Consider the following 14,421-nt stretch of genomic DNA (forward strand, 5'->3'; position numbering starts at 1 on the left):
TGAGTTGTTATAAGCCGACAGGTTATTTGAGTAAGACCTTGCCGACTATAGTTTAGCCGGCATGTTGTTTAGATATCGACCCTTCTGACCATTGTTCCGCCGGGTTGGTTATATATGTCGACCCTTCCGACTTTTAATTTTTTTTCTTAATTTTTCTTATTCAGGTTGGCAAAGGGAAAGAAGAAAAATGTTACTCCTCCTTCAAGACCTCCTCGCTTTGGTGAGAAACTCTTAACTGCAACACATCGAGGGGCATTAGTTGATGCGGGAACGCTCAAGATACGCGAACGGAATGATTCTCAACTACCACCGGAACCAAATGATGATGATGAAGCTCCAGATGAAGACCAATCAATTCCATCTGGTAATAATGATGATGATGTTGAAAGAACACTGGCTGCTGGAGGAGGTAACAATGATGATGATGATGGTCATCAAGACATGCCACCTGTTGGAAGAGGTAATGATGATGATGATGGTAACGGAGATAAATACAAGGATAAAGAAGATGAAATTGTTGAAGAGGAAGAGGAAGAAGAAGAAGAATAAGGTGGAAAACAAACTCAAGATAATGATCAACAAACCCAAGCTGCATCCACAACTGAAACCGGAAAGAAGACGAGGGTTATCATTAAACCAGCTGATTCCCACATGCCTCCCTCTCACTTGAAGGTTACACTGAAACCAGGTGAGCCTCTAAATGGGACCCCAGAAGATGGTGGAGATGTTCTTTTTGGATACAAAGACTCATGGGCATGTGAAATCCAAAATACTGTCGTAAGTAATCTCATTCTGTCTTCTTTTTTATTTTTATTCAAGTGTATCTATCTTAAATTTGCTTCAAGTGTTTGTATTTGTTTTCATTTTGTGTTTTTGGTATTTAGGATCACAAGCATGCTATCCGTCTCTTGAGGCGCCAAGCTTCATTTTCAGTAATTAAGAAATGGCCACTTGACAAGGAATGTGACAAGGTGCAAGCGATTGTCAAGAAATCCGGGTTGTGGCCTGCGGTGGAGAGTTCGATTGTTGAGTATGATAGAGTTACCGTATCTGCATTCTGTAAGAGGTTCTACGGAGAGACTGATACAATGTTATTCCTATTCTGTGAGATGGTGATAAATCCTGATGATGCTCATCAAATTCTAGGCCTCGAGGTTGAGGGAAAATCAATCAGTGATGGCTACGATGATGGCATTTCTTGGGACAAGATCTTCGAATTGACTAAAGATTTCTTCGGTTGGAATCAGGTTCAGACGGAGTCTATGTTTGTGATGAAGGATGGTTATCCAAGCAAGAAGTTTAATCTGCAGAAGTTGAGGGACACATTCTCTGGAACCAAGGAAATCTATGATAAGGAAGGAAGGGTGGACTTGGTGCGAATCAATGCTATCGCGGCCGCTTATTTGTTATATGTCCTGGGCAAATGTATCTTCCCCGACAGTTCAGAAGCTTGGTCGACTGCAAGTATATTCAACTATTGCATCCCTTAGATCAGATGCATGATTATTCTTGGGGTACTGCGGTGGTCGCCTTCTTGAACAATGAGTTGACAAAGGCTTCAAGGGCACTCACTGCGCAAGTCAACGTAAATCTATATCTCTTCCAGGTAATTTTATTGTCTAAATCACTTATATTTTCAAAATGCTCGTAATGTAAGATTCTTACTAAACTTTGTATTTGCATAGGTTTGGATATATGAGCACTTCCTTACTTTAGTGAAACCTAACCCCTATGTCAAAGTGAATGAGAAGATTGTGATTGATAAGCCAAGAGGAAAAAGATACAGTTTTAAGGGTGCTCAGGATAAGGATATGCCGCAACAACTTATCAAAATTCGAATCGCCTTGGACAAATTGACTGCGGATGAGGTAATATTTGATCCGTATCAAGTTGCTAGAAATGAAGGTTTAATCCAAATGAGAGACGAAGTTGTATTCTACTACAGTCCCTTGTTGTACCCCCATGGATTTTCAATGTACGATTCACGTCGGGTAATGCGACAAGTGGGTTACGTCCAAGAAGAACCCCATCCCGGTGATGATCCATTCTTTAAAGTGGTAAGGAAGGACTACACCACGTCTCAAAATAGTATTGGCGTCCATTACGCTCCCAGCACCAGGTACATCTCATTGGACGGAAAGACAAAAGCATAAAATCGATACGAGTCTTTTGGATGAGGTGACCGAAGGTCATGAAGATCATGAGAATTACATGCGGTGGTACTTGAGTTGGGCTTATCCTACTGTGATCAGGGAACAGACTGCTGAACAAGTGGATCGTAAGAGGAAGATGGAAGCGAAAGACCCAACAACAAGTCTTAAGTACTTTGTAAGTATTTTATAGTTTCTCTTACTGTTTTAAGATTACGTTACCATTATATTAATTGTTTGTTGTTTAATTGAAAATAGAAGGAGCATTTAAAGACCCTTGTGAAGGTGATGTGTTGCACGAGAGAAAAAGGAGAGCCTTTGTCGATTGAAGAGCAGACCAAGCAAATTGACTATGCTAGAAATGTTGACAATGAGGATGCCACCGAATTTTTCCAACAAGCTAATGCTGAAGTAAAGAGGGAAGCACAAGCCAGGAGGAAAGCACAAGCCAAGATGAATTAATGCTGACAAAAAGAGGGCTCGTTCCCGTGGTGGTCGTAGTGGTAGTGATAGTGATAGTGGTGGTGGTGGTCGTGAAAATGCTAACGAGGCCGCGGTCGTGGTCGTGGTGGTGAATGAATGCATTCCTAATTTATTTCTTTATGTTGTGATAGACAAATGTTAAGGTTAATAGTTGGACAAATGTTTTTTTTTAAGGTTTATGGGACATGTTTTTGTATTTTAGACAAAAAATGTTGGACTTCTAATTGTTGAATGAATGGTTTGTTTAGCCATGTAAAGTTTCAATCATTCTCCGCCGGAAGGGTTCAGGGTTCTTTTTTAAGTTACAGTGCCGACTAAAACAGGGCCTCAAGGTTGTGAACTGGCAGACTGCCGGCCCTGACAGCAGAAGAAGAAATTTACTAGGGTCGGCAAGGTAAGAAAATACATGCCTTTCTGGCTATTTAATAGCCGGAATGGTGATGAACAAATTTCGTGCTAACTAAAAAGAGCAAAATATAACCTTCTCATGTGTTACAAAAATTATAAAGTCCGCAGGTTAAGAAAATTAAAACCCCGTCGACTATAAGTTAGTCGACAATGTATTAAAAAAGTGTTTTTCCTGCGGTATGCAGCTGAATATGACATCTCATGTGTTATAAAAATCATAAAGTCGGCAGGGTAATAAAAGTACTACCACACCGACTATGTTTTAGTCAGAATGGTAGTAAACAAATACCTTGTCGGCAGTATGTAGATGAATATAACGTCTCTTGTGTTTGAAATTTTTTATAGCCAGACTGGGTAAGAAAATTATGACCCTGCCGACAGTGTGTTAGTCGGCATGTTTGGGAAACAAAAACCTAGCCGGCGAATTCAAAATTCAAAATTTTGCAAGTACAAGTGCATTGATTGACTACCGTAACTGTCAAATTTGGGTATTATCCTATAAATACACTAGTTCTATGTACAAAACAACACACACCTATTTGAATATACTCTCCAAAGCTCATATCATCATATACTCCATATAACTCCCCCAATACCTCCACATACAAGAAATGACATCATTTGATTCAAATGAAGATTTGGCAATCACCAAAGATTGGTACGCGAAAACTCGAGTTAGAAGGCAGTCATTTGTAAGGGTGGATGCCGTAACCTTTTGGGCTAGGGTATACAACAAATATAGGCAAGAGTTTGGGAATCCTAATGGAAGAAGTGTTCATCAAATTCATGATAGGAACCTAGTCATCGAAAATGCGATACTTGCTTATTTAGCTACAAAAACCGATTTTCAACGCTACCCACTTTAACTTGTCCATTGAACAATTTGTAAGTATTTATGTGGTTTATTTTACGTGATCCATGTTGTTTTATCTTCCAATGAAACACCACTAACTAAGCAAGTTTGTGTTTTATTTTTGTAGCATGAAGTTGTCAAAGCGCGCTACCTGGAAGAAAAGGGGGAAGCACTGTACTCGAAGCAAGCTATCAATTCATGGTATCCAAAATCCGGAGTATGCCCCGGACTTCATGGAGGGTGCATCAGACGAAGATTGATGGTAGGTTTTGTGGGTAGATCTCTATGTAAACTCTCACGAGACTATAACTCGTCCACTAGGGTCGCTTAGGGGTCCAAAGTCTTGATGCACATGCTAAGTGCATTCGTTATTCCGTCGACAAGGATTTAGATTTTATGTTTCAATCAATGTATTAAAAAAAATTGTATGAATAAAGTGAATTACATCTTCCCATATTCTGTTTTCTGTTTAAAGGTCGGCAAGGTTACAATGCCGACTAATGGGCCGCCAGCAATGTTAGAGAATTTATTATCTGCCGACTTTTTTTTAGCCGGCAAGGTAAGAAATATTTACATGCCGACAATTTTTATGGCCGGCAAGGTGAGAAAAATGTATGTACCGACTATAACATAGCCGACAAGGTAAGAAATCAATAAAATGTCGATAAGTGATGCATATAGTCGGAATGTTCTTCATCCATAGACCGTGCCTGTCATATGTAGTTGGCGTGTTCTTCATCCGTATACCTTGCCGACTTTTCACAAAATTTAAAACTGGTATTGATTGAATTCATGAGACAATTTTTTTAATCTACTCAGTTAATTAATCTAAACTCGATTAGTTAAGCTAATCAGATTTTTTTAAGTGTTAACTAAACAAGAGTATATTAGCCATTTTGAAAATACATGGTTACGGGGTGGCCTATTTTACTTCTAAATATCTTGGATTTTACCCCAATTAATCTGGGTATATCTCAATCAAGCCAGGTATAACATGTCTAGATAAAGCCGTCTTATTCCATTACCCGTTGGCACGCTACATAGGCATGACCCATTATAATGGCCGATAAAACAGCCGTCTTTCAAACCTGGTTGAGATGATAAAATAACGATTTTCAAACCCGGTTTAGATGATATAAAACGAACACATATATAGGGATGGTCATGGGGCGGGGATCTTATATCCCAGTCACTGCCCCGTTCAGAAAAAAAACCCACACCCTCCCCATTACCCGCTTGATCTGGGACGGGGCGGGTATGGGAAATACCCGTACGGGGCGGGTTTTTTACGGGTTACCCATAACATTAAGCTCAAATATGATGAGTTAATTTAATAATCAATACCTAAGTTCAACCAATAATAATAATAATAATTTAAAATTTCAAACTCATAAATTCATCGTAAAACAAGCAAAGAAAAACAAATTGGTCTATAAACGAGCATCACTCATTTTAGTTCTTAATTATTTCTTATCAAGTATCTTCCTCCATGTTGATCAGCTCATCGTCTGCTTCAGTTTCTTCCCAAAATGTTTCACCATCGAATTTTGATCCACCTAGCCAAAATAAGAAAGTGTATCATATAACCATAATGATGTATTAAATGTAAAAAAAGCATTTCAATAAAAAGAGAATTTCATTACCATTCAGCATATCCCATAGCCAGTCTTGAGCGCACATCAAAGCTTCCAACGTTTTTGGATGAAGTCTATTACGTTGGACCCTCACAAATCTACCTCCGGTACTAAAAGCTGATTCGGAAGCTACCGTTGAAACTGGAATCGCTAAAATATCTCTAGCCATATAATATAAATAATTAATGATATCTTATATTTTTACCTTTTCTTTTATAATATAATATAATATCTTAGTTTAAATATAATATAAATAATTAACAAAAATATAAAATCCTAAAATGGGAACGTACGGGGCGGGGACCTAGAATCCCATCCCCGCCCCATCCCCGCTTCATTAATTTCGGGTATTACCCATATCCAACCCCAAACCCGTTTGTACGGATAAAACCCTACCCAATAGGGACGGGTACCCACTAGGATGGATTTGGGTGGGGCAAATGACCATCCCTGGAGAAAATGATCTCTCTAATTCCAAACTGTCAAGTGAATCAGAAGCAGCAGCTCTCACTCTCAAGATGGATCCAGTTCTCTCTCTCAGGATGGATCCAGCAATAGAATGGATTACTTAATATAAAAAAATAAAAAAATAAATAAAAAAAAGGCGGGAAATCAAAAGCGGGAATTGAATTTCTGAAAATCAACTTTTGAATGAGATCTAAACGAAAAGAAAAGCACCATCATATATTTAGATCTCATTCAAAAGTTGATTTTCAGAAATTCAATTCCCGCTTTTGATTTCCCGCCTCTTTTTTTTTTTTTATATCAAGTAATCCATCTATTGCTGGATCCATCCTGAGAGAGAGAACTGGATCCATCTTGAGAGAGAGAGATGTTTGGAAGAGTGAGAGCTGCTGCTTCTGATTCACTGGACAGTTTGGAATTAGAGAGACCATTTTCTTCAAAGATTATCAAAGATGATTCTCTCTCTATCTACGGTACTACTCTCTTTTCTCTTTTGCCGTTTTTTTTACTTCGAGAATATCTCAAGTATCTTAGATCTTTGATATTCATGTATATGGATTTTCCCAAAATTTTGATTTTCTTTGGTTAGTATTGAATTAGGGAAAAAAATAAATGAGATTAGGGTTTACTCACTGATATAATTTGTGCACTGGTGACTTAGTTCTTTGATTTATGAAATGGATGCGTGTTATTTCACTAGCTTAAGGTGTTGAGTTGTTGAAATTTCATTACATTAGACGACGTTCGGATAATTTAGGATAATTTTTGTTTGAGTTTTCTAAGTTCCAAGTAAAATTTTGTTTGAATTTGAGATGCTCTAGGTTGGAATTGAGACCTAAAATTTATCAGCTCAGTCGATTTACACAGCCGGAGTTCACCTTAAACTAAAGTGTGAACTTAGTTGTTCACTTCAAGTATGATTTAGTTTTTTTGTCAGTACTAAGTTCAAGTGATACGGGTAGCTGAGATCCTAGATGCAGGGAGCTCACTTGCCACGCACTTATGTTTAGCATAATATTTGTAGAGAACTCCATCAATGCTTGGTTTTGGTCTGATTTGCTGTATCTTATAACATTTTAGTTTTAAATGAACATTATAACAGGATTGATGGTCTAGTCCCTAGAATGTTGTTTATATTCTTAAGCTTTAGAGCGTCCACAGTGGGAGAGTAAACCCAAATATTTGGTCTTTTGAACAGACGTAGTGGAACGTACTATCGATCAAATTTTGATCAACGACTAAAACCCAGAGTATATTTGGTCTGGGACCAAGACTAAACCCAGATATAGTCGAGCGTTGATATACTTCACGCCCCACCACCAGGCGGACATATAGTGCACGTCCCACATCAGGCGTTGGTATAGTCTACGCCCCACACCAGGCGTTGGTATAGTTTACGCTCCACATGGGGCGTACGTAAAGTCTACGCCCCATTTTTTTTTTTAATTATTTTGTATGGGGCGGGCATTATACCCCCGCCCCATTCTTTGTTTTGAAAATCAATTTAGTGGGGCGGGCATTATACCACCGCCCCATTCTTTGTTTTGAAAATCAATTTAGTGGGGCGGGCTTTATACCTCCGCCCCACTTCTTTCATTTTTTTTTTCTTTTTTTTTAGTGCACGTCCCAATCAGGCGTTGGTATAGTTTACGCCCCACACCAGGCGAACGTATAATGTACGTCTGACCAAATTTAGTCTTTCAACCGTAGCGTCACACACCATACTAAACCCAAAATTTAATCTTTTTTTCCCTCTTTGGTCTTTGGTTATACTCGCACCACTGCAGTTGCTCTTAGAAATGCCAAATTTGAAATAAATTTATCAGGATTCGGAATTAGCAAGAACTAGTTGTAAGACCATAGGTAGGGATTGACACTTAATTTACTTCGGATCAGTCAATCGCCACCCAAAGCACGTTTGCATAATAACTGGAAGCCTAGTCGATAAGTTGAAATGTGATTTTGCATTATGGTCAGTGACTCAGTAATAAATATAGCAACCATAAAAACCAACGATAAACTTTGAGAATTTTCTTTTATTTTCATGATATATAAGCTTTATTTATATTTCAATAGCTATTCCAAAAGAATGTTGTGCTACCGTACATGAACTACTTGTATACTCTTGGTCCTAAAAAATTTCTGTGTACAACACCTTTGTGTTGGGATTGAGATCGTAATGACATGAATCACTAGCTCAAACTGATAGAAAGAATTTCAGTCCTGTGTAGATTTATTGTTCTTAAAGCTGTCCGTCCGTAGAGATGCTTCATTTTGGTCGTACTTGCATTCACTTGTAATATTACAGTTATAGTTTAGAATGCCAAATTTACGGATTTGTACTCGTGTTCTTGCTAGCAGAGATCACTCTTCAAAAGCTTAGACTTGGTTCTCGAAGAGCTTTGATCCCATCAGCCTCTACAGACACTTTAAATGCATCTACCACAGAAGCCATGAGGATAGAAATTCCTCCTGCATCCTTGGCAGACACTTTAAACGCATCTTCCACAGAATCTATGAAGATAGACGCTCCTCCTTCTTCAAGTTCTGGTATTGGCGAATCCATCCACATCTGCGAAAAACAAATGGTGGATAATTCATGTACTTCTCTTTCAGAATCCAAATGTAAAAAAGGCCTTTGGACTCTTCATGACTTCGGTGTAGTGAGTGGTAACCTTGAGTTTCAACCAGTTGGACAGAAGGTATGATCTTTTGTATGTAATATTATTGTTGTAAACTGCAATACAGGTAAACTATTGCTTATTGTAAAAGATGTGGGAGTTTCTAATGGTTTCATAAAAATTATTGGCAGATTTTGATTGCAAATGTTTTTCTAGCAATTGGACAATTTCTTTTAAAATATTATATGCTGGTCATAAGTACTCCTTATTGGACAAAAAATGAACCTACTATGAGAGGTAATAAACCCAGTAACATGTATCAACCGAGTGTTTTTCTGTCGGAAAGCAGTTGTGTGGTAGTGGGGCGTATTGTTGGCCGTGATAAGCATTGTCGGTCGTGGATTTGGTTGCTTCTCCCTTCTTTGACCCTCCATGTGTCATGGAGGGCTTCCCCTGGCGTTTGTTCTCAATAGATGGGGGACAAGAAAGTCTGTTGCTATATCTATGGAGCAAACGAATATTAGTACACAATCTCGGCGACAATGAAACTGGTGTTCATGAATGATACAAAAGAGTGAGCATCCATGCTCAAATTAAAAGTCTGAGGAGTTTTAAGTATTTGGGTGCTCGGAGAACACTTTTGTTTCACCGTGATGCCGATCCGCGAGTTATAACCCCAAAGATGTCACTATCCATCCACAAAAAACCCATCAAAATAAAAGTAACACAAAAAATCAAAACAAAACTAACACAAAAACCCCAAAAAATTTGATTAAACCAATTCTAAAATTTGAGGTTTTTGTATCAATTTTTAAAAATTTGGGATTTTTGTATCAATTTTGTTTAAGATGGAGTTTTAATGAATCCCAACATTTGAATGGGGATTTTGTACCACAAGTTTGGTCATCTAGGATTTTTATGACCAGTTTTTTCACCATGATACCGAATTAGGTTATCTCGTCTCAGAAATGGAAACTTAATTTTGTAATATTTTAGCATCGGTCAAAATGAATACATATTGATATCAGATAAACCCATTCCAGATTTTAGTTCCAATCCTTGTAATATTTCAGTATCGGTCAAAATGAATACATATTGATATCAGATAACCAATTCCAGATTTTAGTTCCAATCCACTAGCCAAAACTATTGTTATGGTGTATAACATCTGAACCAGTTTGAGCATATAACATCAGACCAGAAGATACGAAGAGCTCTGCCATCCAAAATTGTGATAAAAGGCAATGCCGGCGGCGACGATACTTCCGCCATGCTCTTAGTAAGACACTTAACTCCAGATATAAGTACTTTGCAGGGAACTAGTTATCTTTATGGCTTTGATTCCTCAAACGAAGCCAAAGGCCTGGATTCAAGTCATATTAGTTATGATCCAACAACCATTACAAGCCTAGGTATAAGTTAATGTTACATGAGATGAATAACACATGACAGAGCAATATGAAGAAAAACCTGTGCAACTTACAGAACTTACAAGTATTGCTTTATAACCAAGTCTGGTTCACCTTAGTTGCAAATTCCGAAGGAAATCAGACAGCCTGAAAAATGCCAAGGAAATCAAGAGGGGAGAAGGAGAAATAATGCCAGCGAGAATGATGCTGACCGAACTTTAAAAAGGACAGCGGGGAACCAAATACAGACCTAATATCTTTAGCTATCACTGTGTCTCCATCTTCAGCCCCGAGGTGCCGCAAAGCCACTTCTTCTAGCCTGCCATCACGGTAAGCATGCTGCAAAATCACAAAATCCACCCGTCAACTCCATCACAAATATGAGTAGTTCAATGAAGACTAAGTCAGTAGCAGCAAACACAAAATATACTGAAAATAGAACCAATGGGAACTTGAGAACTCCCTGAAGTCTCTCTCGAGATATGATGCACATCAGAGAAATACAATTACTTTTTAAGTCACAAGAAAATTTAGTGACATGAGCTTCGAGGATATATGCCTTTGATTGCCCATGTTATGTTTTCCTGACTTTACCTGTAATTTTTTAGCTTTCAAGCCATCAATTAGATAAAATTTCTCAAGTGTAACCACTTTCTCACTGTCTCGTGTCAAAGGAACTAATTTCATAAAGTTCAGATTGAAAGCCTGTCAACATAATTTTAAAGCTTGATTGGTCTGTAGCGATTGGATTGAGACAGATCAAAAATAATTCAAAATGCAAGGTTATAAGCCAAAATGGTCAACCTTATAGAATTGCAAAGCTAACCAGGATAAGCATCGATTAAGAAACAGAATGACAGACCTTGTAGAAACAGCTAGTCCCAAAGGGGCATGTTGCATTTCCAAAATCGAAGTGCCGACAGTCTATAGAACTACAAGAAAAAGGAATATAAAAGAAAATTTGTCAGGTCCATATCCAATGAATGAGTTGTCACCTTCAGCCAATCCTAAGTTTTAAATTAAAAAGCTGTACGGTATAGTCAACTTTATGTTGGATATAAATGAATCAATGATTAAAATAGACACGACATATGAAAGAAAATCAAAAGAAAATACCTTTCTCTTATCTAAACTAGCATGCATAGGATACAATAATGTCTTACACGGCAGATTACCATACTCAATAAGTCAGGTCTAATTGATCATCCGAGGTTCAACATTCCTTATAAGCTATACAGTTACGAACATTATAAAACTCACACCAAGACATTTTTAGTTTCTAGAAAACCAGAACAATACAAACTAAATACTAGCGTTCCGCCAATCTTCTTAACTCTGTATTTAAACTATACAGAACTACGGTGTCACATGCACATGTAACTGCATGCGTACATCACACAAGAAGTTTGTAGTCTAGCGTGATTTTTATATAATACAAGGAAAAAAAAAATCTCATTTTGTCTAGTAATGAGTAAAACGTGGAAGAGAGTAAGAAAATTCGTTTAACATTAACCTCTGCTATCTAATCACATGTAATGCAAAGTTGAGTATTTAAGATTCTTCTTGTCCAAAGGATGAATTACTATGACCTACTGCCTCCTGAGATTAAATGCTCAAATAATATGCCGTAATGGTAAAGTCGACTTGTTTTCTAGTATAACATATACAAACTCATAACACTTGGTAGGCAGCACCATAATACCTGAGTTTTGCTTTATAGCTGGACACGATGTCCTGCTTTTCTTCCTGGTTGGCATACCAAATCACGCTGGGAATGACAAAATACGAGAGCTTCCTACATATTGGACAGGCCCTAAGAGCACTATTCACATCCATGCCTGATGTTGGGGAATTGTTACGCCAGTTCCTGATACATGATATACAAAATGGATGATCGCATTCTGACAGTAATCCAAACTTCCTTTCGGCAGCTGATGGCTTCGAGAGTACACGGTCCAAGCAAACACTGCACTCAATTTCTTGACTGTGTTTAAGTGCGGCAAGATGTTTTTGCTTTCTCCCGCAAGCCATAGTATGCTCCTCCCGTTCATCAGGTCTATATGGATGCAAGCAATATCTTTCACAGGTGGGACACAGATCGCCATGGATATGTGGGCATCTTTCTCCACGAGGACATTTACCAGCAGCAGCGAACGAGCAAATAGGAATCTCAGCTGGGTCAACAGCGGTAGATTCCCCACCATTTTCGTTCTCCAATAAGTAATTTTCACCGGATTCTTGAGACCATGGTGAAGTAGCAGGAAGGAAAAAAGGCCTACTCAGATCCGAAAGCTCTGCGTGACTACTCAGGACAGGAGATGGTTCAGAACTTAAGGGTACTCTAGAAGGATGGCATGTAACTGGAACAGAACTAGACGGGATATGATGATGAGAGTTTGTTGAAGCTGATGAAAGAGAAGTATGTAGACGAGATGCTTTGACATGTTCATATCTGCACTTACTACCATAAGCACAGGCTCCTTTCTGATAAAAGGTACATATCTGATAGTCGAAAACCACAAGACACAAGATACTTGTTAGCAAGCGACTCGAAAAAACAAAGCATCCCGGTAATAAAGAATCTATAAACACAAAGTACACTGAGATGAGAGGATTTGTACGTTATTTATTTGGTCCTTCCAATCATGTGAGAACTCACAATGATCTCCTTTTAGGCATGCCCCATGGGCAAAGAACTTGCAAAGAACCCTGATGCACCAAAAAAATATAAATGAGTATGAGGCCATCAGTAATAGTAGAACCTTTTATCAGAATGTAGGTATGCAGAAGTTTTTTTAAGGATGCCGAACAAGGAATATAAATTATATAATTAATAACTCAAACATATCGTTATTGATAACAAAACTCAAACATAAATATTCAAACTCGAAACTTCTTCAGAGCTTCCAGGGTTTAAGAAAGCATCTTATTTTGAAAGAAAAGAACATGTAGGAGAGTGAGAATTTGGACGAACATAATGACCATTGACTCATTGAGGAACTTTTCTACAGGTACGAGTCGAAGTACTTACTAATTGATTGTTTCGAAAGTTTGTAACTTTCAAATTACCGTCTTTAAGAAATAGAGAGTGAGATATGTTAGATACCTGTGGAGAGCCAAACCCACTCACCAATAGTAGTAGAGGTCACCGAGATTACTTTTTCATGTACTGATTCTTTACAATATTAAATAGCTAGCAAATTCAACGTATTGAGTCTCCTGGAGAACCTCTAAGCTTCCGTCTCATTGACATTGACATTGAAATTCAAATTTGATTTACTTTGCGTCCTAAAAAATGTCTCTTTGTTTAGAACTAATAAAACCTATTAATGTCACATGCAAAAGGAATTGTCACATGAAGTGGTCGAGAAGCCAATTATTCCTAACTCTCATTATCAAATTAAATCAATAGATAATTTGTATATACCATCTAATGTCTAAAACCAAAAATAAATAGACCAAATATTCATCTAAATTACTATTCAACAGTAGCTGAAATCGTATCTTGCTATATGTGAAATTTCAACAGTAGAACCAAGGAGCTACAAAAACACCAATAAGTGTCAATCATGTCCACCAACACATATGATAATTAAACTCGTTTCATTTCTAAAACCTGTATCATATTGTCAGACATAAACCCATAAAACCGTAGCTGAAGATATGAAAGTGCAAAAATCGACTTCGGAATCGAAAGTGAGTATTCCGAATATTTTAATCCACAAAAATTACCCATGAAATTCTATTCATTTTCAAAAACAAAGCGAAAAAGGAAGAGAGAAATTGAACCTCTGAAAACCCTAAAAGCTAGAGAACGAACAAAGCCAGCAGAAAGGAACATTTGATTACCTCTTCGACATGTGAATGATGGGATTCCTTACAAAAACCGATGTTGCGTTTGTGAAATTGAAGCTTGCCGCAGTTCTCTGGGAAAACAAAATTTCTCCAAGACAGGGAGAGGATGAATCGGACATTCGGATACTAATAAAGTTAAGCTAGGTAGGTAGTATAACCTGTGCCACGTAATGGTGCGTCAATGGTCCGGTTCTACTCGGTTAACGGAACTGGTTTTAAAAGTCGAATTCGGGCTTGGGTATTAAAGCGGTGGAACCGGACGGAGTGAAAACTTCGGGTCCCTACGGGTGTAGAAAAAATTCTACTATAACCCTTTACTATATGGGCTCAACATATAAAAATCTCACAAAAAAAACCTTTCTTTAGGGACCATGATTTTTTTTGGGAGACCATGGTCGTATAGGCCAACCTCCCTATGCAATCCAGATGACAACAAATTTGAAAATTATTGGTGATATGCTTCATTTACAGAGATCAACAATCATATCAAAAATGAATACAATCCGTAATGTACAATGTTCAGTTACCACTTTCAAAGCTAAC

At 37.9% G+C, this 14,421-nt stretch overlaps 2 protein-coding genes across 3 annotated transcripts; one reads left to right on the forward strand and one right to left on the reverse strand.

Annotated features, from left to right (window-relative positions):
* Positions 1-6,309: 6,309 nt before the first annotated feature.
* On the forward strand, positions 6,310-8,804 carry LOC113320792. Its single transcript, XM_026568684.1, has 2 exons — positions 6,310-6,466; positions 8,355-8,804. Exons 1-2 carry the CDS (start codon positions 6,361-6,363, stop codon positions 8,699-8,701), a joined length of 453 nt encoding a protein of 150 aa, XP_026424469.1. The 5' UTR covers positions 6,310-6,360; the 3' UTR covers positions 8,702-8,804.
* An 854-nt stretch (positions 8,805-9,658) lies between these two features.
* Positions 9,659-13,989, reverse strand: LOC113323589 (putative RING-type E3 ubiquitin transferase C3H69). 2 transcript variants are annotated; one of them, XM_026571910.1, is made up of 7 exons: positions 13,873-13,989; positions 12,645-12,732; positions 11,726-12,525; positions 10,886-10,955; positions 10,274-10,362; positions 10,107-10,170; positions 9,659-9,977 (listed from the first exon to the last, which is right to left on the reverse strand). In XM_026571910.1, the coding sequence occupies exons 1-6, from the start codon at positions 13,881-13,883 to the stop codon at positions 10,134-10,136; spliced, it is 1,095 nt and encodes a 364-aa protein (XP_026427695.1). In that variant the 5' UTR covers positions 13,884-13,989; the 3' UTR covers positions 9,659-9,977; positions 10,107-10,133. The 2 variants fall into 2 exon arrangements, with proteins under 2 accessions (XP_026427695.1, XP_026427696.1); XM_026571911.1 differs by having other exon boundaries at positions 10,098-10,170.
* Positions 13,990-14,421: the final 432 nt, after the last annotated feature.

This window comes from Papaver somniferum, chromosome 11 (genome assembly GCF_003573695.1).
Source record: "Papaver somniferum cultivar HN1 chromosome 11, ASM357369v1, whole genome shotgun sequence".
NCBI lineage: Eukaryota > Viridiplantae > Streptophyta > Magnoliopsida > Ranunculales > Papaveraceae > Papaver > Papaver somniferum.

Bases quoted from the DNA above. Each gene is read 5' to 3' on its own strand.
- LOC113320792 (XM_026568684.1), top strand. From the start codon at position 6,361: ATGTTTGGAAGAGTGAGAGCTGCTGCTTCTGATTCACTGGACAGTTTG. The intron at 6,467-8,354 runs GTACTACTCTCT...TCTTGCTAGCAG, and splicing joins TGATTCTCTCTCTATCTACG to AGATCACTCTTCAAAAGCTT.
- LOC113323589 (XM_026571910.1), bottom strand. The intron at 10,363-10,885 runs GTCTGTCATTCT...GTGATTTTGCAG, and splicing joins GGACTAGCTGTTTCTACAAG to CATGCTTACCGTGATGGCAG. The intron at 10,171-10,273 runs GTCTGTATTTGG...GGCATTTTTCAG, and splicing joins GTGATAGCTAAAGATATTAG to GCTGTCTGATTTCCTTCGGA.